This window comes from Lagenorhynchus albirostris, chromosome 15 (assembly GCF_949774975.1).
Source record: "Lagenorhynchus albirostris chromosome 15, mLagAlb1.1, whole genome shotgun sequence".
In the NCBI taxonomy this organism is placed as follows: Eukaryota; Metazoa; Chordata; class Mammalia; order Artiodactyla; family Delphinidae; genus Lagenorhynchus; species Lagenorhynchus albirostris.
Genome location: NC_083109.1, coordinates 20,835,641 through 20,861,664, shown reverse-complemented (window position 1 = coordinate 20,861,664; position 26,024 = coordinate 20,835,641). Strand labels below are relative to the sequence as shown.

General features: G+C 49.0%; 1 protein-coding gene and 1 non-coding gene across 2 annotated transcripts; both read left to right on the top strand.

The window, feature by feature from the left end:
• The first annotated feature begins 699 nt into the window (after positions 1-699).
• On the top strand, positions 700-22,965 carry FAM83D (family with sequence similarity 83 member D). The gene is made up of 4 exons (XM_060123554.1): positions 700-1,176; positions 14,498-14,665; positions 18,539-18,663; positions 21,503-22,965. The coding sequence occupies exons 1-4, from the start codon at positions 700-702 to the stop codon at positions 22,413-22,415; spliced, it is 1,683 nt and encodes a 560-aa protein (XP_059979537.1). The 3' UTR covers positions 22,416-22,965.
• A 2,205-nt stretch (positions 22,966-25,170) lies between these two features.
• LOC132506567 (small nucleolar RNA U109) lies at positions 25,171-25,304 on the top strand. Its single transcript, XR_009535889.1, has one exon. It is a non-coding gene; the product is annotated as a small nucleolar RNA U109 (small nucleolar RNA).
• The last annotated feature ends 720 nt before the right edge of the window (positions 25,305-26,024 follow it).

Here is a 26,024-nt window from a genome sequence, read left to right as displayed (position 1 = left end):
GACGGACCGGTATTTTTGAACGAATGAATGAATGATTTCAATACTGGGGAGTGGCTGGCCTCACCCAAGCTCTGAGAGACCCGGAGAAGCACGGTCAGTGGGTCAGTGTGCCCCAGCAGGTCCCAGCCTCTCCTCCCAGTTCACATTTCTGACCTCCCTGGGCCTTGTAGGGCCGCGCTGTGGGGCGGCCGGCAGGGGGAGCGCGAGGATGGCTGTGGTCGGGCTCTCCGGCTTCAGTTCGGGCTCCCTGCCTGCCCCACCGCCCCGGGTACCACGGCCACTCAGGCCTGACATCTGCTCTCTAGTTGATCTTGATGAACTCGGCTCCCCGCAGGACCATAGCAGGAACGCTACCTCGGAACAGGAACGTAGTCGCCAAGACTAAATTCCGCTGAGCAACCACGGAGCAAGAACGTGGTCTCAGCAGCAGTCCCGGGCCTCTACGGAGGCGCTGGGTGGGGCAGGGCTGAGGGGCGGGGCGGGGCCGGGCCGCGCCGCGGGGCAGCCAATAGCACTTCAGGGGGCGGAGTCGTAGAGGCGTGCACTGCTTCCGGACTCTGCCGTCACAACAAGGCAGCCAATGGAAGAGCCAGGGAGGGGCGGCGCGGCCAATGGCGCGGGCCGGTTAGATTCAAAGGTGCCTATAAAGTGTCCTGCGCTCCCGTGGTGGTCCGAGCTGTCTTGTGTCAGAGCGTCGCCATGGCTCTGCGGTCCGATGGCCTGGACGAACTGCCCGCAGCCTGCCTGTCGCCGTGCGGGCCGCCCAACCCGGCCGAGCTGTACAGCGAGGAGCGGCGCTTGGCGCTCGAGGAGCTGGTGGCGGGCGGCCCCGACGCTTTCGCGGCCTTCCTGCGACGCGAGCGCCTCGGCCGCTTCCTAAACCCCGACGAGGTGCGCGCCATCCTAGGCGCGGCCGAGCGGCCCGGCGAGGAGGGCGCGGCAGCGGGGGCCGAGGATTCCTTCGGCTCGTCGCACGACTGCTCCTCCGGCACCTACTTCCCCGAGCAGTCGGACCTGGAGCCGCCGCTGCTGGAGCTCGGCTGGCCCTCCTTCTATAAGGGCGCCTACCGCGGGGCCACGCGCGTCGAGGCGCACTTCCAGCCCCGCGGCACGGGCGCCCGCGGCCCCTATGGCTGCAAGGACGCGCTGCGCCAGCAGCTCCGCTCGGCGCGAGAGGTGAGCGTCGCGCCCCGGCTCCTCGGGTCACCTCGGTCCCCGGTCCGACGGGACACTCCCTTCAAAAACGGGAAACTGAGGTCTGCTAGGAGCGCGAGCCGGGTGGTCCCGGGGTCCCGACTCGCCCCACTCTGCGTGTATCCCCTCGGATCCCCGATCTCCTCCCTGGCCGCTCTTCGTGGCAGGGGAGAGTGGGAGGAGTCTCGGTCCCCAAGACGGCGGATTGTGCCCAAGTTCCAACTCCTAACATTCACATTCCCTGGGAGGGTGATCAGAAGTCCTGTTAGTTACAGCTTTCAGTTAAAACCAGTTGTCAGACTGTCTGTCAGCCAACTCTAGATCCCGCTTTCAGGAGCTTCTTAGGAGATGCAATACCTAAGAAGCGCATAACCTAGGGGAAAATTCCTGAAAGTTGTCCCCAGAGACAACTGCAGGGCATTAGGAATCTATCATTGCTAGTCACCTGCACGTGTCTTTTGTTGTAGAAAGCAGATACATACCAGAGTGGCAAAGTGAGCCCCAACCCTTTTTCCTCCTGCAGGCCTGGAGGGGAAGTTGCTCCTTCAGTGAATGGGTGGGGAAGGGAGTTTGCATTTCCATAAGCTGGAAAAAAAAATGCAGATACCCCTGCATTAAGTCATCTCTCTCTTCACAGTGGGTTTTGGTGCTGTTGTCTGACTCTTAGTGTGACAAGGTATTGGGGTGCAGTGGGAGGTTTTGTCTCTCTGCCAGCCAGGATGAGACTGCAGCAGGGTGCTGGGTACTAGGGGTCTGGGAGGAAGAATGCAGCCCAGAAGGTGGGAGGGGTGGGTAGGGTGTGGCAGCAGACTCGTTCCTCCAGAGCCATGATCAAATGCCACCTCGCTTGCTGACTGGCAGTGCCCAGCTTCCTGGCTGTCTGCCTGTGCCAGAGACATGGCAGGTAAAGCCCCAGGCCACGGTAAGACTTGGTAGGGCTCGTACCTGTGTGTCTGACTGTGGTTATGATATCTGTGCATCAAGGCAATTGAAGTAACCAAGAAGGGACAAGCCCTGACTTACCAGTGTCCCTGCGCTGGGTGCTCTTTGCCTGATGGTGGGGTTGCAGTGCGTAGGGGGTACGGTAGGCTAGTGCCTTGCCTTTGTGGAAGTAGGTGTGGGCTCCAGCTAGGCTATTATCAGTCCTGCAGTGCTTTGGGTGTGCTGAGGGTCCTTTTGATGCAACAGACACTATGGGTTCAGCGGGAGGATTGAAAAGATGGAAAAAGACACCATTTTAGGATAGGTGTGCCTTCCCAACGATCACGTCTAGGGGGAGAACTTGGGCACTTGGAACTTCAGAAAAGTAATGAACGGGTCTCCATGAAAGAGAGCGGAATTGCCCTATCCTCTTGCTTACCTCCGATTTTTAGTGGTAGTGGAGGGGCACTGGAGCTAAGACCAGAGGGAAGACTGTCCATCAACTCATGCTGGTCTTAGAAGGGGCTCAAGGCTGATGCTCAGACACCTTTGTCTTGTAGGCATTCTGTAATGCATTCCTGGGTAGAACCTCTTGCCGTGCTCTGTGCCCTAGTCCAGCTACACACTTATATGTTCAAGATTCTGTATTTGGAACCTGGGCAGTTTTAACTGAGAAAGGTGGTACGTTACCTTTAAATCTGATGAGTATTTTCAGTGTCTCTGCCATATGCCAGATTGCTTGCTTATTCAGAGCCTACTGTGTATTGGACACTGTGCCCCAGGGGCTGGGGCCACAGGTGAAGGACATGATCCTTGCTTGCACTTGAGAGTTGACGGTCTGCTAGCGGGAAGCAATGAGGAAGTTGCTGCAGGCTGAAGAAAGCTTTAGGAGTGATGGTGACCTTGGAGCTGGGTCCAAGAGGATGGGTGGGGCTTGCCAGACCAGAAGATAGGGACCAGCCCAGAAGTGTGAAAACACCTGGCATTTGGGGAGGCAGCCAAGTTCCTCACAGCTGGAGCAGAGAGTATGTGGGAGTTAATGGTAGGAGAGGAGGCTGAAGGGAAAGACTGACGCCAGACTGTCGAGGGCTTCGCACGCTACTGGAAGGAGCAGTGGGGAGCCATCGCAGGTTTAAAGGGAGGAGAGGAGCTGATCAGATTGGGGTTCCTGAGCAGTAAATGCTGGCGAGAGCAAGAAGGGGCGAGACTGGAGTAGAGGTGGTAGTACGGAGGGGCTTAGGGATCTACACGTGAGAAGGGGGTCGAAGGGGGTCTGTGCTGAGGCAGTGCTGGGGCTCGGGCAGGGGAAGAATTTTAGGTAGAATTGACAGGACTTGGTCATTCGATGGACCGGAAGGGTAGTGAGGGAGAGGGCAGGAACGTAGGCAAGGCCAAGGAGAAGGTATAGGAAGAATTGAGGTTTTTTAGCTTGGGTGAGTGGTGATGCCACGAAATTAGAATACAGGAGAAGAATGAGACTGAGGGTAGGGATGGGGAGGTGAGTGGGATTTGAGACACGCTAAACTTGAGGTCTCAGACACCATCTCTTTTATGTAAAAAAAAAAAAACCAAAACCCTAAAACATACTAATGCTTTCTCTGCCAGGCACTGTTCCAAGTAACCCTAAGGTAGGTGCGATTATTAGCTCCATTTTGCGGCTGATGAAATTGAGGCATAGAGAAGTTAAGTTGCCCCGAGGTCACACAGCCAGGGAATGACAGAGCCAGGATTCAAACCGAGGCACAGCATCTCTTAAGCACTGTCAGCCACCACGCTCTGCCTTGTGCCATGTGGAGGTAAGGAGGCGTCGCTGTCCCCAGGTGGACAGAAATCTGTGGAGGAGACAGGTGTTAGAGAGCTAATCTGGTGGCTGGTCCAGTGCGGCTGCTCCAGGTAGAGGTGTGGGTTGTGTACACAGGAGCGGCTGTGTCACTCCGAATACATCCTTTGAAGTCCAGTACCTGTGACGGCGAGGACTGTGGAGATGTAGGTCTCAGGCCGTTTCCAGATGAGATGAGAAGCCGTTCTGTGTCTGTGTTCAGATGGCGAAAGCGCTTGACGGTGTGATTGAGCACTTTTAAAGGGTCAGTTTCTGTGCTAAGCCCTTTACCTGGACTCTCTCAGTTAACCCTCCCCAACCTAAGAGGAGGCCACAGTTAAGAAGAGACCAGGCACAGAGACGATAAGTAGCTTCCCCAAGATACAGTTAGTGTGGGACAGAGCTGGGCATGAGCCCGTCTGCCTGGCCCCTGAGCCCGGGCTCTCGACCACTCACCACCCCACAGGGCCCCCTGCCATGAGGGAGGGTTGGTGCTCTGGTAGTTTTCAATAAGCTGGGTTTTTTTTAAAGAGTTTCTTAAGATTTGAACTTTTAATTTCCATGTTGCATATTGAAGAAAAAGGAAAATGACGATGACAGGACTAGATCTCCCCTTGGCAGGAAGGAGACTGGGGTGGTCAGGGTACAGGCACAAGAAGCCAGGCTCACTTGGTAAATGGTGGTGTCTGATCCTGGCTCTGCGGCCTCAACGGATGGTTCTGGGATGGGTCCTCATCCAGGACTCATGTTGCTTTTGAGCCGTTTAGGCTTGTAGGGCCTCTGGCACCAAATAGTGCTCAGTAGGTACAGCGGAGACCTCTCACGTGCACCTTTGATCATTCAGCAAGTGAGTTTGCCTGCCTATCTGCTCTGCAAGGACTTGTCCCAGGGTAGGTGGGACCAGGGCTGTGAACCTGCCAGTTCTGCCGTTGGCTCAGTTTCTGCGCACCTTTCAAAGCGTGGGTCTGCTGCGTTGAGTGAGGTACAGCACCTAGAAACACACGATTCATGTACAGCATGGCTTCTGAATACAAGCTGACTCGGGGCTCAGTTGAGCTTCACCAAAGCTGGAGGAAGTACTGTTTTGGACTTTTTTCCCCCCTTTGGACTTCTTGAGAGCTGAGATGTCTGCTCTTAGGAGAATTTTGAACTACACAGGATTTCCCCCTTACACACATACTCTAGAATCTATCCCTGTACTACTGTATTTGTTGATGAGTCATTCATTTCTTTGTCTCTGTTGCCATGTGAATCAGCGTTGGGCTGGGCTCTGGCCCCCACAGATCGGCTGGGAGTGGAGACCTTGCCTGGAAGTGCTGTGTGCCCTCACTTGGTGATGTGCTGTTGCCGAGGCTCTTGGGATATTCCTAGCGTCTGGATGGGAGCTCACAGACAAAGCTCCCCCTGCTAGGAGGTCCTGCACTCTCCAGAGCCATCGCTCTTACCAGCCGCCCATTCCCTACGAGCTTTTGTTCCAAAGGGGCACTTTTGCTATGACCTCACACTTGGGCATCCTTTTGATAACCTGAGCATTTGTAAAAAGCTGTCGTTGTGTTGACAAAGAGTCCTGCCTCCTAGGAGGAGTAACAGCTGAGGAATCTGTTGGAGGCCCCTGGTGTGCGCGTGGATGTACCCAAATTAAGGCCCTCCTGGCCTTGCACAGTCCTCCTCTGAGTTGCAATTGAACCTGTGCAGTGTGAGCAGTTCCTGTTCAGAACCCAGGGCAGGCTTTCTCAACCTCATCACTATTGACGTTTCGGAGGGGATAATGCTCTTTGTTCTGAGGGGTTGTCCTGTGCATTGTAGGATGCTGAGTAGTATCCCTGGCCTCCACCCAGTGGATGCCAGAAGCACTGGCCCCCGCCAAAAAATGGTCATCACGTTCAAAAATGTCTCCCCTGGGGAGGGGGTCAGGGGAAGAAGGAGTTACTGCTTTAGTGGTTAGAGTTTCAGTTGGGGGTGATAAAAAAGTTTTGGAAACAGATAGTGGTGAGGGCTGACGACATTGCAAATGTAATTAAGGCCACTGAATTGTATGCTTAGGAATTGTTAAGATGGAAATATTATATATGTTATATATTTTACAATTTAAAAAAGTGTCCCCAGACATTGCCAAATGTCCTCTGAGGGGCAAAATTGCCCTTGGTTGAGAACCACTGTCCTAGGAAATCTCACCGATGCGTGAGATGCTGCCCACTAGACTAAGTGTGGCTACTTTTTAATCCCTTCCTTTTGGTTCTATGTGTCAGGTTAAGGATTTCGGAGTCTTTCGCCATTTCATTTCTTTCTTCTTTTTAATTGTGGTAAAATATATGTAACAAAATTTAGCACTTTTTTGAAGTGTACAGATCAGTGGATTAAGGACATTCACTATCACCACATGCAACCATCACCACCATCCAGGTCCAGAACTTGTTCATCTTCCCAAGAGGAACCTCTGTTCCCACTGAACAATAACTCCCCATTCCCTCCTCCTCTCAGCCCCCAGCAACCACTATTCTGTTTTCTGTCTGCCATTTCATTTCTTTATTCTTTTCACCTGGCATCCATTGGGCAGTAGAGAAGCTGCAGAATTATTCTCTGGTTCCTTTATGGATAAAGGATAAGTTCTCTCAGGAAGAAAAGTAGTAGGCCTACTGGCTTTGTTAAAGTCCGGATGCAAATGATAGAACCTCTGGAGGGGAATCTGGCAATATTCAGCAAAATTTCAGTTGTATTTACCCATTGACCTAGCGGTTCCATGTCTGTGTATCTGTCCCAAAGATACACTGGCGAAAAATATGAACAGGCCTATGCAGTTGGCTATTTGTTGCAGCACTGATTATAACAGCAAAAGGCTGGAAGGGCTCAAACATCCGTCAGTGGCAGATTGGTGAGTAAACGGATCCTTCTGCACAGTGCAGCGCCTAGCAGCTCTGAAAAGGGATGAGCACTAGCTCTGTTTCCTACGATTAAGTGGCTAGAACCGCAGTGACCAATGCGGCAGCCGTTGGCCACCTGTGGCTATTTAAATTTATGTGACTTAAAAGGAAATATAGGGCTTCCCTGGTGGCGCAGTGGTTGAGAGTCCGTCTGCCGATGCAAGGGACGCGGGTTCGTGCCCCGGTCCGGGAAGATCCCACATGCCGCGGAGCGGCTGGGCCCGTGAGCCATGGCCGCTGAGCCTGCGCGTCCGGAGCCTGTTGCTTTGCAACGGGAGAGGCCACAACAGTGAGAGGACCGTGTACCGCAAAAAAAAAAAAAAAAAAAAAAAAAGGAAATACATTAAAAAACTCAGTTCCTTTATTGCACTAGTCATATTTCGAGTATTTAATCACTGCTTATGGCTAGTGGCGGCCATGTTGGACAGTGCAGATACAGACCCTCCACCATCTAAGAAGGTTCTGCTGGGACAGCACTGGTCTAGAACAACGCGTATCATATGCTGCCTTTTAGCTACAGGGGGGATATGAGCATATACATATACATATGTATACACACATATAGGTACTCGTTTAGTAACATAAATGAGTATGTGTACACATGCATACCTTTATTTATATTTTTTAAAAAATGGGAGAAACCCAAAACTAGTTGAAGTTATTATCTTTGTGGGGAGGGCAGAAGAGAAGGGACAAGGATGGAAGCTAGGTGTCTCTGGATGTAGCTTGTTTTGTCGATTGGACTTGGGAGCCAGGCAGATGTTTTACATAATTATATAAAAAAAATAACTCACGATGATAAGCCCCTTCCCCCCGCAAAACGTCTCTTGATGCGTTCCCCTCCCTTTGAAAAAGCCCAGCCCGCCTGTGTACTTCATGCTGGAATAGTGCAGAGGAAATGTTGCTGTATGTGGCTGGTCCCTGCACCCCTGGGGCCATTGAAAAATTGGTTTACCCACCCCTGCCTTCCCAGAGGGGCCCCAGGCCACTCTCTGCAGATAGAGGCTCCATCGGCAATTTAATCTGATACTTAAATTGCTAATTTTATAAGAGCCCATGAAACTTAGAGAAAACAACACGCACGAATGAATTTAGGTTTTGCTGTGGAAATTGACGTTCTTTTTGTCTTTAAACCCTGAAGTTGATATCAAGATCATTATTGAAAGATTTTATTTTATTTTTTTAATAAATTTATTTATTTATTTATATTTGGCTGCGTTGGGTCTTCGTTGCTGCACGCGGGCTTCCTCTAGTTGCGGTGAGCAGGGGCTACTCTTGGCTGCAGTGCGCGGGCTTCTCATTGCGGTGGCTTCTCTTGTTGTGGAGCACGGGCTCTAGGCACCTGGGCTTCAGTAGTTGTGGCACATGGGGTCAGTAGTTGTGGCTCGCGGGCTCTAGAGAGCAGGCTCAGTAGTTGTGGTGCACGGGCTTAGTTGCTCCGTGGCATGTGGGATCTTCCCCCGACCAGGGCTGTAACCTGTGTCCCCTGCATTAGCAGGCAGATTCTTAACCACTGTGCTACCAGGGAAGCCCCATTATTTAAAGATATTAAAAGAAATTTCCAGGAGAAAATTTCTGTTCTGTTAAAATCTGTAATACATGGGGTGAAAATATAGGTCTTTTTTTTTTTTTTTGGCAAGAAGGTCTCCAGAAGAGGCAGGAGCCCTGGGGACTTGAAGAAAGTCGAGTCGGGTGTCACTCAGTCAGCCTGAGGAATTCAGCAGGCAGGCTCTTGTTGACCACCAGACAGGCTGATGCATCTTTGCACGTGCGTAGACCTTTGGTAGAATTCCAAGCATCTCTCACATGTGTCCTTACTTTATGACCATGGGTGGGAAGGGAGAGAAACTGAGGTGCAGTGAGAAGGGGTGAGTGACACAGACTTCCTGCTCCAGGCAGAGGAAGAGCTGGAATGAGAACAGGAACGACCAACCCTGAGTAGCCCCTCGAGGCTGCTCAAGTGCCTGCTCAGAGCCCTGCCCCGCCCATCGAGGGTGTGTGAATCAGATGATAGAGCTCGGAGGAGCCGTGTTTGAGGATGCCGAGCTCAGGTAGAATGACTTGGCCAGGGTCGGTGGCAGAATTAGGACTAAGACTATGACAGCTGCCATATAAGGGCTTTCTGTGGTGCCAGGAACTGTCAAGTGTTCTCTCTTGACCAAACCCACTGCAAACACTACAAGGTGGGTAGCATTATTTGCATGCTGCAGAAGCCAACAGAATGGAAGTAACTTGCTAGAGGGAACACGGTGACGAGAAGTGAAGGAGCCTGCATCCACGTCCAGGTCTAGCTCTGTAGCCTTGTTCATGTAGCATCTGTGCCTCCCAAGGTTTCCTGATTTAGTCAGTTCGGAGTTAGTCAGCAGAACTGCCCGCAGAAAGAAGTGCCTGCTGTCCTAGGGCATTTCAAGGTGCCTGATGTTCGCTCGGCAAGTTGGTTTGTGTTCTTAGTGATCATCCTTTGTGATGGGCCCAATCTCATATACTTCATGGAATACTCTACTGATCCTTCCAGGATTTAGTCTAAGCTTTCAATCATTTGAAGACGGAACATTAGATTTGTTTGCGATAATGTTTAATCTAACACTTTTTTTTTCTTTTTTGGCCACACCGTGCAACATGTGGGATCTTAGTTCCCTGACCAGGGATCGAACCTGTGCCCCCTGCATTGGAAGCACGGAGTCTTAGCCACTGGACTGCCAGGGAAGTTCCAATCTAACACTTTTTAACAGGTAGCTCTGGGGTCAGCTGGGCTGAAATTCCAGCTCCTGCGTTTGCCTGAGTGTGTCACCTTGAACAAGTCACGGAACCTCTGCACGCTTTATCTTTCTTATCAGTAAATTGGAGATAACAATTAACGGGGTTTTCAAATCTCGGGATACCTCTTTAGAGCTTCTGGCAAACAGAAAAGATTTCATTTCTGTGTGAAAAGTCACATACACAGGGCCTGTGCAGAATACCCCGGGGACTGCTACCTATAACCACGTGGATCACCGGGTCCCATGGTATAAATCATCGAGGGACGGGTAGGAGTGGCTGAGGGAGGAAAGGCTTGAGGTTTTGTCACCTGCGATGATGCCATGGGACTTGATGCAGGAGTGGCTGCTGTAGATGTGGCTGGAGAAGAGCAGGAACAGCATGGGGACTGGCAGCAGACCGACCATCCAGGCTCCGACAGCTGGGTGTTTCCTCTTTAGGTGTCATGTTAGGACCAACATGCGCTGAGTTGCAGATGGGCTTTTGACCCTGGATCGGACACTCACAAGCCACCACTTGCAGAGCTTTCCACCTCTAGGAGAGCGGGTAGGCCCTTTGTAGCATAGGCTGGGACAGGGCAATACCCACCGTGACCATGTGGGCACTTGATGAGCATGGGATGCCCGCCTGCCCATGTGTCTCTCCTTTGTCCATCCTGCGGTATGACTCGGAGTGGGAGTGATGACCGCTTTCAAGTCCCGGTGCTCTCCTAGGGCCCAGCAGCCTGCAGCGTGGACGCCAACACCTAGGAGATGTGGCCAGCTCTGCAAAGCAGACACTCAGCTGGCTAGCAAATGAGCCCAGGTCATTGCTCAGTTCAGAGAAGAGTCTGTCCCTTCACAGACTTGAGAAGCCCCAGGTCTAGTTCAGCTGCGCTGGGCTTGGTTGCATGGGGGCGGGGGTGGGGTGGGGCTGAGGGCAGAGAGTAAGGGGGAGCGGGGATGGGGTCTGGAAGGAAGGCGGGCCTTCCTGCTGACTGCTTCCACCCATAGGGCTGTTCTTCCTCCAGAAGTCTTTTAAAGGTCCTGCTCTAGAAAGAGGAGGGGATGTTGGATGCAGGGGGAGTCAGAGGGAGAAGCATCTCCCATCTACCCTCTAAGTACCCCGTGGGCGTTCAAACCCAATTATTTTCAACACACAGGAAAGGTTGCAGCTTCAAAACCAAACAATGAAACTAACAGCAAATTAGATACTGACTCACTACCTAACAAAGGTGGTGTTTGCACAATTGTTTTGTTAAATGATAAATCAAAATTCAGTTTGGCAGGCGCCTTATGCTGTGGGCCCCGCTCCCGGGGCCCTGCTTCCAGCAACCCTCCAGCCCTCTCTAGCCCAGCCAGCTGGGCCCACTTCCTCGGCTCTGTCCCGGTGGCACCTGGGTGCACGTCCATCGGCCCCGTCGCGCTCACCTCCTGTCTCTCCTGAGGACGGGGACTGACCCCGGATTGATTTTCTCTCACTTCCTCTTATGAGCTCGACTCATTCTCGCATGTGTGTATTCAGAACCCCTTTATGAAGTTTTACTGCCACCTCAAAATCAGTTTCAAAACCTCTCTCTCTCTCAAGATTGTTTCTGTTTCTGTTTGCTGTTTGTGTGGACCTGAATCAGCCTCCCTCCACCCCCATCTCTCCTCCCTCATCCCAGGGAGAACATTGCTTACCTTTCCCACGGGCCCCTTTCCCTTCTCTGTGACCCTCATGGCTTCCTGCCTGGCCCACTGTCAAAACCTCTATCACTGATTTTTATTCTTTCAGTCTTTAGTCCTCCTAAACATTTGCTGAACCTAAAAAGCTACCTAAGTGCCTGCTGTGTTTCAGGTACTTAGGTGTGTGGCCCTATGTTGCAGGAGGGGGGCCACATCTCCAACCAACACTTCCAGCATCAGCTTCTTCTGTCCTGTCACTCATCCTAAACCTCCTCCCCTCCATGGCCTATATGATCCTGACACCTTGGTTGGCGTCCAAGGCCTTCCATGCTCCTGCACACTCACCTGTCTCTCAGTCACGTCCTGTCGCTCCCTCTCATGCATACTCTGCGTTCCAGCCAGACTGGGACATACCCCATCATTTCCTACATCTTCTTCTGTCATCATGTGGCTTCCTGCCGGATGCCCTCCCCTTTGCTTCTCCCCTGTCCAAATCGTCCTGATTTGTGATTCAACTCAAAGGCCATCTCCTCCAGGAATCCTCCTTTTCTCCTTTGGTAATCATTTGAGGGCCTGTGTTGGGTCTACGCCTGCAAGGGAGATGCTTTACTGTCTCCCCGTCCCCCAAAGCGTTCCCCTGATTTCCTTGCCTGTTACAGTAAGTATCATTTTCCTTCCCTGCAGCCCGTGTCCTCTCTTTGTGGGTAAGTCAGGTGCATGTCGAATCCTTTATAGCCATCTTTCTACCCAGCACAGGGTTCAGCCCACAGTAGACTCTGAGGTGCTGGCTGCATTTGAACACCTAGTTCATGCCTGAGCGAAGCCCTTTCCATGCTTTGTCTCATTTAATCCTCACAACAGCCCTGTGATGTGGATGCTAGATGATATTATCCGTATCTTCCAGAGGAGGAAACTGAGACTCAGAGAGATTAAGCAACTTGCCCAGAGTCACACAGCAGTAAGCCACAGAGCTGGGAACTGTGCCCACGCCTTTCTGCCTTTTAACCAGTAAGTTGTTTGGCCTGAATTAGTGGGATAGATACATCTCCAGATAGGATGTATAAAAATGCATTGGAGGACATAAACTTTTGGAGATGCCACCAATTTAGAAGGAACACTTTTTATTTTCTAAATCATTGTCTCCAGTGGGAATTAGCTGTACCCTTTGCCAAGAATAGCTCACAGCTGGGGCTTTGGCAACATTAGAGAAAGGGAACCAGAGAGATAAATTGTCTTTCCCAGACTCCCTCACAGCAATGACTTCCTGGGAGCTGGCATTTCTCGGTCCCTTCTCCTGGTGGACAAGACTCTGAGGTGTTAGAGATGGACAGTAAAATCGTCTGTCTCTGCACTTCTTTTTTAAAAAATAAATTTATTTATTTATTTTGGGGGGCTGCGTTGGGTCTTCGTTGCTGCACGCGGGATTTCTCTAGTTGCGGCGAGCAGAGGCTACTCTTCGTTGCAGTGCGCGGGCTTCTCATTGCGGTGGCTTCTCTTGTGGAGCACGGGCTCTAGGTACGCGGACCTCAGTAGTTGTGGCATGCGGGCTCAGTAGTTGTGGAGCGCAGGCTCCATAGTTGTGGCGCACGGGCCCAGGTGCTCCACGGCATGTGGGATCTTCCCGGACCAGGGCTCGAACCTGTGTCCCCTGAACTGGCAGGCGGATTCTTAACCACTGTGCCACCAGGGAAGCCCCTCTGCACTTCTTTGATACCCAAATACTTAAGGGGTAATGATTCTCGGGTACTGGCCTGAGTCCTCTGGGCCCCCAGAGATGAATCAGTCCCGTTGAAGGGCCTCTGCTCTCACAGACCTGTAAGTCAGTCACCTTAACGTTCAGGAAAGGATTTAATGTGATTGGAAGAGACTCATGTTTTTACTGATGAGGTTACGAGGAGGGTGGTACATTGCAGCTCCAGCCTGCAGAAGAGCTCCAAACCTTGGCTTCGGGGAGCGGTTTCCTAAGGTGACAGTCCTGGCTCTGACCCGATGCAGGGGCTTGTACGAGACCCGCATGTTTTGGTTCCCCCGCAGACCTGCCAGGAATTAGCTGACGGCCATGCTTTCAAACCTGCAGAGGGTGTGATTAGAGGCTTTGCTGCTGGACCGGCCTCTCTTTAAGCAGGAAAGCCAGGAGCTGGGAGATGTTTCCCTGCGCTGAACTGTCTGGACGGCTTAAGCTCTGGACTGGTCAAGCGAATCAATGAACAGATAGCAGAGGGACCTCTTGTATGGGTACTTGATGTGGCCTAGTCATTTAATGCTCACGACAAATCTATTTTGCAACGAAGGAAACATACTTTCGAAGCAGCTGTAATCTACCCAAGGCCACGTGGCTGAGGTGGCCCTTAACTGTACTGTGTGCTGAGTGGGGAAAATTGATTAGGAGGCACAAATGGAGCCGGGTCGTTGGGGAGCAGAAAGGACTGGTCCAAGCTGTAGGGCAGCATCCTTAGGACATATTTCCGTGCTCTTGTTGCGGGCTTGCGCTGTGGACAGATACCAGAGAACTTCAGAGACCACCTTTTACAGAGGAGGGGCTGGCGCTCTGGAAGCCATTTGGTTAGATCCTGACAGGTGGAGGGAGCAGACGTCATGAAGAGGTGATGTGCAGCGACAGAGGCAGGGGGTGGGAGAATCGACTTGCCTGGCTCAGTCAGTTTCAAGCCATGAGTTGGTGGTGGATGAGGTGGCCCTTTCTAGATTATAATAGGAAACCATATTATGATCCAAAACCAGACAATAAAATCAGACTTGGAGACTGGTATACCCAGAAGCGGGGCCTCAGAGAGACTCTTAAGTTTTTACATACCTGTTTTACAGACATGGGCAACAAGCCACGTGTCTAAAATGATGGTGGTTAGCTGCAGAACCTAGATATCTTGCCGGTCTGAGCTGAGCTTGTGAGACGGGGGTTTTAGTAAAGGAAGAGAGTTGAATGGAACAAGTTCATAGGAGGTCAAAGTAGTGGATGAATCTATAGTTTTGAGAAATTTGCAGTGTGGAGGAGAGTGGCTGGGTCCAGATTTGTAGCATACAGTGGCCTGAGTGTCTTTGGAGACAGACAAGAGTCCATGGTGAGAGGAAAACTGATACCGCAGAAGGAGAAGGAAGGAAGAGTATTGCAGGACAGGGATCCTTTCCCAGCTCTGAGACGGGGTCCAGAGTCCGGACAACGAGCTGTAAGGTGGTGTCCTTGTGGGTTGACTGCTGGCTCTTCTCTCTGCCCCACGCCCTAGGTGATTGCAGTGGTTATGGATGTTTTCACGGACATTGACATCTTCCGAGACCTGCAGGAAATCTGTCGGAAACAGGGAGTTGCTGTCTACATCCTTCTGGACCACGCCCTGCTCTCTCAGTTTTTGGATATGTGCATGGATATGAAAGTTCATCCTGAAGAGGAAAAGGTTTGTGTTACACTCTTTCTAGTTTCACCACAATCAGCAAATAATGACTGAGCATCCGTGACCTCCCCGTTGGTGGTGGTCTCCCCGTTGTAAGGGAGGGACCTGAGGCCGTGAGAAAAGTCGTTTGCCTGAAGCCTCACAGGAAAGAAAGACAGAGTCAGGTTCAGACCTTGGCCTCTCCCTCACGTCACGATGCCTCTTAATGGGGAGCTTGTCTGTTGATGGCAAGATGCTGCCTTGGAAGCTGCTGCTTTTGACTGCAGCACTGGTAGGCTCCAATTTTAATTGTAAGGACCACCATTTACGGAGTCCTGCTGTGTCCTTGGCACTGTCCTAGGCTCTTGACAATGTTACGCAACTTAAATCCTCACAGCAGCCCCATCAGGTGAGTGGCGTTATACCTGTGTTTCATATTGGGAAGTGGTGACACCAAGAGCCCAGTGTCTACAACTAGAAAGTAGTGGGATGGAGTTTCCCCATCTGTCGGCCTGCCTGCAGCCCCAGTGTTCTTAAATCACTGTCACATGCTGCCTCTCGTTTCTCATTATTATAAAATTAGACTTTTTATGTCCTTTGCTCTGAGCATGAAAGTAATTTGAGCTTAAGTATTTAAATGTAAGGTTATGTAACTTAGCAAGCTTGTTCTCTTTAGTAGAAAGGCAAGAAAAATAGTCATTTATTACACCATTCACTTCTTAAAAATTAAGCAACTTAAGAGCTTCAGAACTTAATTCATCAACTTGGTTCATCACCTTAATTCATCAACTTAGTTTCTCACCTATGTGAGCACCTACTCTGAGCTGCTCATTGTTCCAGGTACTGGAAACAAAGCGATGAGCAAAGTGAATGAAGAGGTTGGACTGTGGTTCTATAGGCTACCACGTAGGGGACATGAACTTACCGCCTTGTTATTATCAAGCAATTTGGTTTACACAATTTTGACTGTTTAACTTCTCTTGAGAGCTCTTGTTGGTTGTTCTCCCTCAAGAGGAAACAGGATTGGGTTTAATTAGATAGCTACTAACTTGTCACTAGTGCTTTAAAGCAAATCCATGATGGAGGTAAGGCTTGGAGCTTGGAGACGGAATGAAACAGTCAGCCCTGTGACCTGACAGTCAATTTAAAAATGTGTCAGGTGGACCCAAGGGAAATGCAAGTCAGGCCTGGAAAGTGCATCGTCATCTAACTAGATGTTTAGTCCATACCTGCTCTGCCGCAGAGCCTGGTGAAGAAATTGAAGGTGTCGATGTTTAATTTCAAGGTGCTCTTGCTGTAATTGAGGCTGTGTGTGGGCAGCAGGAAGATCACAGAATAGCCTGGCCACGACTTTGATCGAGTGACTGGCTCTGATTCATCCACTCAGCAGAAATCTAGGAGTATTTGCTGACTCAGTTGCCTGCTGAGTTGCTTGCTGCCTTCGTGGGTGTCTGCATCCTCCAGGAAGGGTCAAAAGGAGATCTATCTTTTTGGCCTCACCCATGTTCATCATGTCTTAACTTCTTCTTCGGGAAGCACCACTTTGCCATGGAGGCTTCTCTCACCAGGGCCTGTGTGTGCTGGTGAACCTGCCCGTCACCAGAAGAAGTGGGGGTGACTTCTTCTGTCCTGGTGCTGCGGCTGGTCCAGAATGTTGGGTGTCTTGCCTGCAGGAGCTTGGTCACACGTTTGTGTGCAGGCACTCAAAAGTGCTTTGATGGTAAATCAACTATACTCCAATGTAAAATAAAAATTAAAAAAAAAAAGTGCTTTGACCACAATCACAGAGGCCTACATAGCATCCAGGTAAGTTCCAAAGGGAAAGATGCACAAAACCACACTGAAATCTGCCCACAGTGATATTCTTTATGCTTGTTATTATATGTTGACCCTTTGAAGCTCTGCTCAGGGATCGCCCGGGAAGCCCTCCCCTGCCAGCTTCATGTGCACCTCTATGGAAGGTTCTAGGTTTTTTGTCTGTTTGTTTTAATTTTCATTTTGAAATAATTTGATTTACAAAGGAGTTAGAAAAATAATATAAGGCATCCCTGGATACTCTTTGCCCAAATTTTCTAAATGTTTACATCTTACAAACCTCAGTACAAATTTCAAAATCAGGAAATAAACTTGATATAGTACTATTATCTACTCTGTAGACATGATAAATTTCACTCATCATTCCATGAATGCTGGTTTTCTTATCCAGGATCCAATCTGGGACCATATCTTGCATTTAGTTGTCATTTCTCCTTAGCTTCCTCTCATCTGGAGCTGTTCCTCTCTTTCTTTGTCTTTTAGAGTCTTGATGCTTTTGAAGAATACTAGCCAGTTTTCTGTAGAATTTGGGTTTATCTGATGTTTCCCCATGGTTAAATTCATATTACGCATTTTGGTAAGAATATTGCAGAAACAATGTTATGCTATGCCCTAATTTTTTTGTTTTGTCTTTTGTTTTTATTTTGAAGTAGCGATAGATTCACAGAAGTTGCAAAGATAGTACATAGAGGTTTCCATGTATCCTTCACCCAGTTTCCCCCAATAGTTATACCTTATGTAACTTACAGCACAATATCAGAACCTGGAAATTGACATGGGTACCATGTGTGTCTATTTCGTGCCATTTTATCACATGTATACATATGTGTACCCACCACTGCCAGCAGAATAAAGAGCTATTCAATCACCACAAAGATCTCCCTCATGCTACATCTTTATAGTCACATCCACTCCCCTCTTCGTGCCCTCCCCTGCATCTTTCACCCCTGGCAACGACTAATTTGTTCCCCATCTCTGTAATTTTGTCATTTAGAGAATGTTATGTAAATGGAATTATACAGTCTGTGACCTTTTGAGGCTGGCTTTTTTTCACGCCCTTGAGATCTGTCCAAATTGTTGTGTGTATCAATAGATTGTTCCTTTTCATTGCTGAACTGTATCATATGGTATGGTTGAACCATAGTTTGTTTAACCATTCACCCGTTGAAGGACATTAGGGTAGTTTCCAGTTTTTTACTGTTATGAATAAAGTTGCTATGAATATTTGTGTACAGGTTTTTGTGTAGATGTAGGTTTTCACTTCTTTGGATGTTGTTATGTCTTGCTATAGTGTTTAATCATTACTTTTTAAAAAAAATAATTTATTTATTTATTTTTGGCCACATTGGGTCTTTGTTGCTGCGCATGGGCTTTCTCTAGTTGCAGAAAGTGAGGGCTGCTCTTTGTGGCGGTGTGTGGGCTTCTCACCGTGGTGGCTTCTCTTGTTGCGGAGCACCAGCTCTAGGTGTGCGGGCTTCAGTAGTTGTGGCACGGGGGCTCAGTAGTTGTGGCGCACGGGCTAAGTTGCTCCACAGCATGTGGGATCTTCCCAGACCAGGGACCGAACCCGTGTACCCTGCATTGACAGGCGGATTCTTAACCACTGTGCCACCAGGGGAGTCCTGGGCTATTATTTATTAGCAATGCTATTAAACTAAAGAGGAGGAGAAACATCAGCTTAGCTTCTTTAAACCTTTGTTAAAATGTTATCTGTCACTGGCATGTTTTCTTTGATGATTTTATCCCCCCACATTTTGTTTCAAAGTCATTTCTTGGATTCTATTGTTTAGTGTCTCCAAAAAGTGAATCTTCTAGAGCACGTGTCCACATGAACCGAAGGTCTCAAAAATAAGTATGCATGCATAAAAAAGCATGCAAGAAGATGAACTAAATGTTAAGTAGCGTTACTTGAGTCCTGAGAATCATCTGGCTTGCGTGCTGTGGGTGTTGTTACCGAATGGTGACCGTGAACCACTGACCTGCTAGTAAGCTTGTCTGTTTGGAAATTGTAAACTAAGGCTTCTTTTATCATGTGCTCACTGGATCATTCATTTCTTCTTCTCCCACTTTCCCCACCAACAGCTGATGACAGTTCGGACGATTACAGGAAATATTTACTATGCAAGGTCAGGAACTAAAATTGTTGGGAAGGTTCATGAAAAGTTCACACTGATTGATGGCATTCGTGTGGCTACAGGCTCCTACAGGTGAGTTTCTGACGCGTCCATGCTTATTAATCTAAACTTTTCAGAGGAAGTGTGCTATATAAAGGTAAAAGCTGCTTTTTCCTCTCAGTGTGAGCCTTTATGGGCAAGCCTTCTGCTATGTGTGCATCTGTGTGTGTGTGAGCTTGTTAATCAAAGCCTCCTCCTCTGGAAGGTGGTCGGGCCGGGATCCCCTCCCCTGCCTCGTGGTCCACAAACCTAAAGTACAGAGGCTGAAACTTGCCTGGAGACCCGATAGTGAGGGAGTCCTAGATTCAAGGCTCAGCCAGGACTGCAGTGGATGAATTGGGGGTTAACAGAGACAGGAACAGTCTCAACTCCTGTTCCTTGGGGCCTTTGACCCCCCACGTCCCTGCCCACTTTAAGGGAAGGGCAGTTGCAGGCATCTGCCTCAGTGCAGAGGGCACAGCTGAAGCTGCCCCCTTACTTTAATCCTTCACCTTGCTTCAAGCCTTGTGATTTGGTGCTTTAGTCTAGAAAGTACTGATCCATGCTTCTGGCTCCACCTTTGAAGTCTCACGTTGGCACAGCATCTGAGGGAAGAGAGCAGGGAAGTTGAATGGAGGGTGGAGACAAAGAGTGGTAAACACCAATCTCCAGAGGTTAAGATACACCATTTTTTTTTTTTTTTTTTTTTTTGCTGTATACGGGCCTCTCACCGTTGTGGCCTCTCCCGTTGAAGAGCACAGGCTCCGGAGCGCAGGCTCAGCGGCCATGGCTCACGGGCCCAGATGCTCCGCGGCATGTGGGATCTTCCCAGACCAGAGCACGAACCTGTGTCCCCTGCATCGGCAGGTGGACTCTCAACCACTGCGCCACCAGGGAAGCCCAAGGTACACCATTTTTACTTAGGTCTCTCTGATGGTGGTGTGTTCTGCCACCTCTGTGTTAGACTCTGATGTTATACGTGAAGTGTGTCTCTACAGTTTAAAAAAGAAAAACGGGGACTTCCCTGGCGGTCCAGTGGTTAAGACTCCGCAGTTCCCCTGCAGGGATCATGGGTTTGATCCCTGGTTGGGGAGCTAAGATCCTGCATGCTGCACAGCCCACCCCTGCCCCCCCAAAAGAGAGGGATAGAAAAACTTTTTTTTTTTTTTTTTTTTTTGCGGTACGCGGGCCTCTCACTGTTGTGGCCTCTCCAGTTGCGGAGCACAGGCTCTGGACGTGCAGGCTCAGCGGCCATGGCTCACGGGCCCAGCCGCTCCGCGGCATGTGGGATCCTCCCGGACTGGGGCACGAACCCGCGTCCCCTGCATCGGCAGGCGGACTCCCAACCACTGCGCCACCAGGGAAGCCCCAGAAAAACATATTTGTGAAGAAGCACTCATCCCTGAGTGATAACTATGTGTCAGCCCTGGGTAAAGGTGGGTGTGCAAAGGCTTGTGCAAGATGAGGCCAGCAGATCAAGGAACTCTTGGTGTCTTTCTTTTCAAACAGTACTGTCATTGCTTGGAACAAAACTTGAACTCTTCTTGGAGACTTTCTTTCATAAGATGTTTGGAAATAACAGGAGGAAACTAGATTTTCACCCGAAGTAGGATTTATCTGTATCACCCAAACTTAGCTCCAAATGGTTTTTTGGCTGTTCTAAAAAAAATAAAATATAAAAATTACCCCCTACAAATGAAATATGCTACTATTGAGGACGAGGACGAGGATGGCTTCTGTTTGTTGAGGACGTTGTAAAATCCTGGTGTTAGGTGTGCTGTTTACATGATTGCACTGAGGGTTTCTTTCTTCTCAGGCTCTGAAGGCAGCTCTCAAGGTGAATTTGCATTAGCCTAGGTTCTTGGTTGCAAGAGACAGAGCTGCTACTATGTTTTATGATTTCTTATGTAAAACACCCTACTCCTGATACGAATTTCTGTATCAGTGCGGTGACTTCAAGTGCAGAAAGCTAACTCAAACTACTGTATGCAAAACGGAATTTACTGGCTCACATAACTTGAAAGTGTAGAAAGGGACCCTTTGTTTTCAGCTCACCTTGACGTAGGGGCCATGCATTCATCAGAACACAGTCTCCTGGTTCTGCTTTTCTCTAGTTGATCTTTATTCTCTGTCAGGCTCTCCATTTGCAGGCAAAGATCCAGGCTTCCTCACGTGGCCTTCAGTAGCTGTTTCTCAAAGAGGGAGAGTTTCTTTCTCTCTGCACTGGTATCAGTCTTGCAAAATCCCCTGGCTCTCGCTAGCTCACATGCCCACCCTGCATAGGTCCCCGCATCCCAGGGGATAGGATACTCCAGCCAGCCTGGCTCACCTGCCCACCCCTGTTGTGACTGGAGAGGGTGCATACATGAAGCTATCTGCGCTGGGAGGGGGCAGGGTTCTGTTACCATGGGAAGGAGGAGGTACGCTGGACAGGCAGGGGTGCACGGCCACTTGTCAGCTCTAAACGTGCGTTGAGCAACAGTGTCATCGTTAGAATGACAGTCCTGTCTCCCTTTGTGAAAAGGGCAGCATGGAGGAGGGACCGGGGCCCAGTCTAGGCTCTGCCACTAGCTTCCCCCTGTGTCGTCGCTAGGCACCTTCCTCGCTTCTCATGGTGAGGGCGCTGGCCTAAGTGCTTTAGGAGCCCTTTCTAGTTTTTAGCAACTCTGAGGCTGAGGAGTGTAAATTTTGGCCGTTTTACTCTTGTGTTAACGCATTCCTAGGTTATGTACTGTGTTAAGGCAACTTGCATTCACACTGCATGGTAGGTGTGCTGTCACCAGAGTTGCGACTTATGTCTCAGGATATCTGGGCTGTATATTCAGGTTGACAATAAGTAAATGAGGACCGCTCATCCTCACCAGCTTCTGTTTATTTGTTTTTAATCCTCAAGTTTTACATGGACGGATGGCAAATTAAACAGCAGCAACCTGGTCATCCTGTCCGGCCAGGTGGTTGAACATTTTGACCTGGAGTTCCGGATACTGTACGCACAGTCAAAGCCCATCAGCCCCAAACGCCTGTCCAGCTTCCGGATCAGCGGTAGGTTTGACCATCTTATCAACCAGAAACCACTGTGCAAGGAGCTCACGCTGGGCAACCTGCTGCGGCTACGGCTGGCCAGGCTCTCGAGCAGCCCCAGGAAGGCCGAGCCGGGCTGTGAGGAGGGCCAGGCAGAGGCCGGGCGCGAGGACTCTGAGGCCTCCACCATCAGTGAGGAGGGCTGCTTCAGCAGCCGCAGAGACAGGCTGGAGGGCGGGAGGGCGACCGATGCCACCACTCAGACGGAGCCAGGAGAGGAGACGCCCGCCGTGAGCGTGAGTGACGTGGGGACACAATCCAGCATGGCCGCGGCGTGCGCTGGCACCCAGACTGACATGGATGAGAACGTCCTCTCCTTTCTGGGAACGCAGGCTAAAGAGGGGTCAGTAGTATCAAAGACGTCTGTGTCGCAATCCTCCAGTTTGAGGTCTTCCGCCTCTATGTCCTCCCAAGGCTCTGTGGCCAGCTCCATCGGCTCCCAGACTTCCCTCAGAGCCAATGACGTCGTCACAGCTGGACACCCCAAGTACTGGAGCACCCCCCACTGGGATCTGTGCTCTAGGGACTCACTGAGAAAGTTGAATAAAGAGCGGCAGATTCACTTTGCCGGAATCAGGTCCCGGCTCAACCACGCGCTGGCCATGCTTTCAAGGAGAACGTTCCTTACTGAAAACTACCTCAGCTTTAATTCTGGAAGTTTTCCCAGATCATCAGCTAATTTGCTGGCTGTTAGAGAAATCATGCTTTATCCCTCCTCTCAGTGACCGCTCCACACCTTCAGGGCGCCTGACTTCACTCGGGCTTGCAGTAGATATCGTCGGAGCATCCCACTTTATAGAATGTCTCCTGTCCTAATTGCCTTTCTTTCACCCTGATTTTCTTTGAATTCTGTAAACCGCATATTATTTTACATGCTTTATTTTTATTTTGTTCTTATCATGTATAAGCCAGGTCTTGGTTTTATGGTTTCAACACTATGGGTACAGTTTCTCTGCACGATTTTAATACTGATCTCTCTTCAAGAGAATGTTTCAGCGTTCTCAGGTAATTCAGATAAGAGATAAAATATGTGTTGCATTTTTCTAGGTTTGTATGCCCTATTGTTTTCGAGGTTTGGAACGCTAGTTTTCATGATCAAAATCCTGTTTAGGAAAAAACTCAAAACTCTGTTTCTTAAGTGTTTATCTCTTCTTTAGGATGTCTGTGTTCTTAGCATTAAACAGATGTAAACAACTTTTGTTTGGTGGTTGCTCGTGTCCGTTTTTTTGTTTTTTTCTTCTCTCTGGCACTTTTCTGTTTAACTATAGGAGTGTGTTACAAGTATATGCACCTAATATCTATCTGTGCAGTTTTTATTTTTTTAAAAATAGTCTTGGGGTGGAGGAGTAGATGATCCAAATTATAAAAGAGAAAATATCCGTTTAAAAGTTAGATGGGGGCTTCCCTGGCGGCGCAGTGGTTAGGAATCCGCCTGCCAATGCAGAGGACGCGGGTTCGAGCCCTGGTCCGGGAAGATCCCACATCTAAGAGCAACTAAACCCGTGCGCTACAACTACTGAGCCTGCGCTCTAGAGCCCGCGAGCCACAACTACTGAGCCCGTGTGCCACAACTACTGAAGCCCGAGTGCCTAGAGCCCGTGGTCCACAACAAGAGAAACCACGACAATGAGAAGCCTGTGCACTGCCACGAAGAGTAGCCCCCTCTCACCGCAACTAAAGAACGCCCGCGCACAGCAACGAAGACCCAACACAGCCATAAATTTAAAAATAATAATAATAAAAAAAAAGATGACAGAAAACAAGCGTCAGGGTCATACTTTCCTTAGCGATATGAATATTGATGTCACTAGCTCTATAGTTTGAATGAGGAAAATTGCCGGAAATCGCAGGTTTCTTCATGTGCTCTAGCTTGTCTTTTTCAAAGAAAAAGCTTGAGCTATTTAGACAAGGACCTTAGTTCTGTTCTTCTCTGCCAGAGAAGGAGGTCTCAGTGTTCATTCCTGGATTCACCCTGATATTAACTGTAGTGGCCCCATGAGCCTAATTTCATCAGATGGGTGTATTGACAATGATTTAGCAATCTAATATCCTGGAGTAGGGGCGAAAGAGGGCACTGACAGTTATCCCAGATTCCTAGTCCAGTGGCAGGCAAGGCGACTGGTTTCTACACCCTGCTAATCAGGATTGGTATGCCTATGGCATCCTGTTTTTGTCTAGTCTCCTTTGTGTGTGCAGATGAAACGAAGAGAGTTAGGTGATGGCTTCCTCCTTCTGATTTGACTGGAGCAGAAGAGGTCTGTAATAGGGGAGGGTGTTGTCTGCCACACAGACGCGTGCTAACGCATCCAGATCCTGAGCACGCCTGCGGGTTTCCACGTGTGCACCAGGATTCCCTTCCAGTCACCAGGTTATTTGCTGGGTTAGTGCCATAATTTGGACCGGGAAGCAGGCAGGACAACTGGTTCCTGTCTGGTTGTAAACAATTCTGGCCCAAGCCTCAAACAAACATTGTTATTTGAAACCATTTACAGATTTAGATAATTTCCTATGTGCTATCGGTGACCCTCTCATCAATGCAGTGATTGGACAGCTGTTATTCTCTGTTTTCAGGTGAAGGAACTGAAGCTCAGATGAAGTAGCATATTCAAGGTCACATGATTGGTAAATGGTGACACAAGCATTTACCCACAGGTTTTCAGATTCTGAGTTCAGTGCTCTGTGATGTGACTATTTCTCTACAGGGAATATGGAGGCATTAGAGGGCGTTCCTTTTTTTTTTTTTTTTTTCTAATTAAAAAACTTTTTTTGGCCATGCCACGTGGCTTGTAGGATCTTAGTTCCCCGACTAGGGATTGAACCTGCACCCTCGGCGGTGCAAGCATGGCGTTGTAACCACTGGACCACCAGGAGATTCGCGGGTGTACCTTGAGAGACGGCAGTTAATGCAGTGGTGACTTGAAAACATTAAAACTTAAGCTCATTAACAAATATAGGTACGTTTGAAATTTCCATTCAGTGTGTTCTGTGGAGCTTTTAATAGGCATTCATAAAAAGGTCTCTGCGTTCAGTTTGGGAAATGGATCAAATAAATTTAAACAGGATTCTTTGTTGCAGGACTACTCAGACTTTGAAATGAGGTAATTATCATCGTGGCTTTCTCAAGAGGAGGGCAGGTATATGGCCTATTACAAACTGACTTGACTACAGAGCCCTCTTTTTGTGGAATAGGATGCAAAGCCATTATTTTCTGAAAGTGTTGCCAGTGATTAGAAATAAGAAAAAGAGGTATATGGAATCCTAAGAAAATGGCCTGGTCTCTCAGAGTAAGCAAAGCTTTTCTGGCTCTTGAGTGTGGAAAGAGTATCATTACAGGGTGGAATTTCTCAAGGTGAGATCTGAGGACCACCTACATCAGAGTCAGCTGGGGTCCTTGTTTAAAATGTTGATTTATTGGCCCTACTTCCAGGGGAGGGGAGGGTGAGTATGGCAGACGGTTTGGTTCAAAAATATGTTATTGTCTTGCATGCGGAAATGTCTGCTCCTCATTCCTTTGGAAGCAGGAATACATCCATAACATGCTACGTTAAAAAAGGAGTTCTCAGGCTGCCAATCTTACAGTAGAGGTTGAGTAGTAACACATTTCTCCTACATTAAAAAAAAAAAATTTGTTGCCCCTCCCTGGGAGAGAATTATATGTCCATATCTGTTTAATGTCAGACTTGGCCATTACAGACTTGGCTGTAAATATTTCAGTATATACGTCTGAAAGATAAAAAAAACATAACCACAATACCTCCATCACACCTAAACAACTTTGATAAAAATTTCTCAATATTGTCAAATAAATAGTCAGTGTTCAGACTCTGCTGTCTCATTATTTTCTCCCTGATGAGTTGTTTGAATTAGAGAGCCGTACAGTTTGCAGTTCAACCCAATCAGATGGCAGGGTCGACATGCTTGAAAAACTGAAGGAGTCAACTGAAAAGATGGCCACCCCACCTTTGGGCCTTTGGGTTGGGGAGTATCTGTTTTTTACTTATGGGACTTCAAGCAACTAACAAGAAAACCTCAGGTACAAGATCACATAAGTGAAAAGTTACGTGAAGGAAACCAGAGGGCGGGGATGAAAGAAAGAATCAGGAAGGAGGCTATCAGTGCATGCCACCATGACCGACACACTCACTTTGGGCAGGCCACACACTTTAAGCTTCTCAGTAGCCAAGGCAGAAAGAGAAAACTGGTCAGATCCACCATCCACAGTGTCCATAAGACTAAAGTAACTCCAGGTACAGGAAGAACAATTCTACGATCAGGTAAGAATTTCTCACAAGGATTCTCATAAAAATGATACTGTGAAGTGTTCAGATAATAAA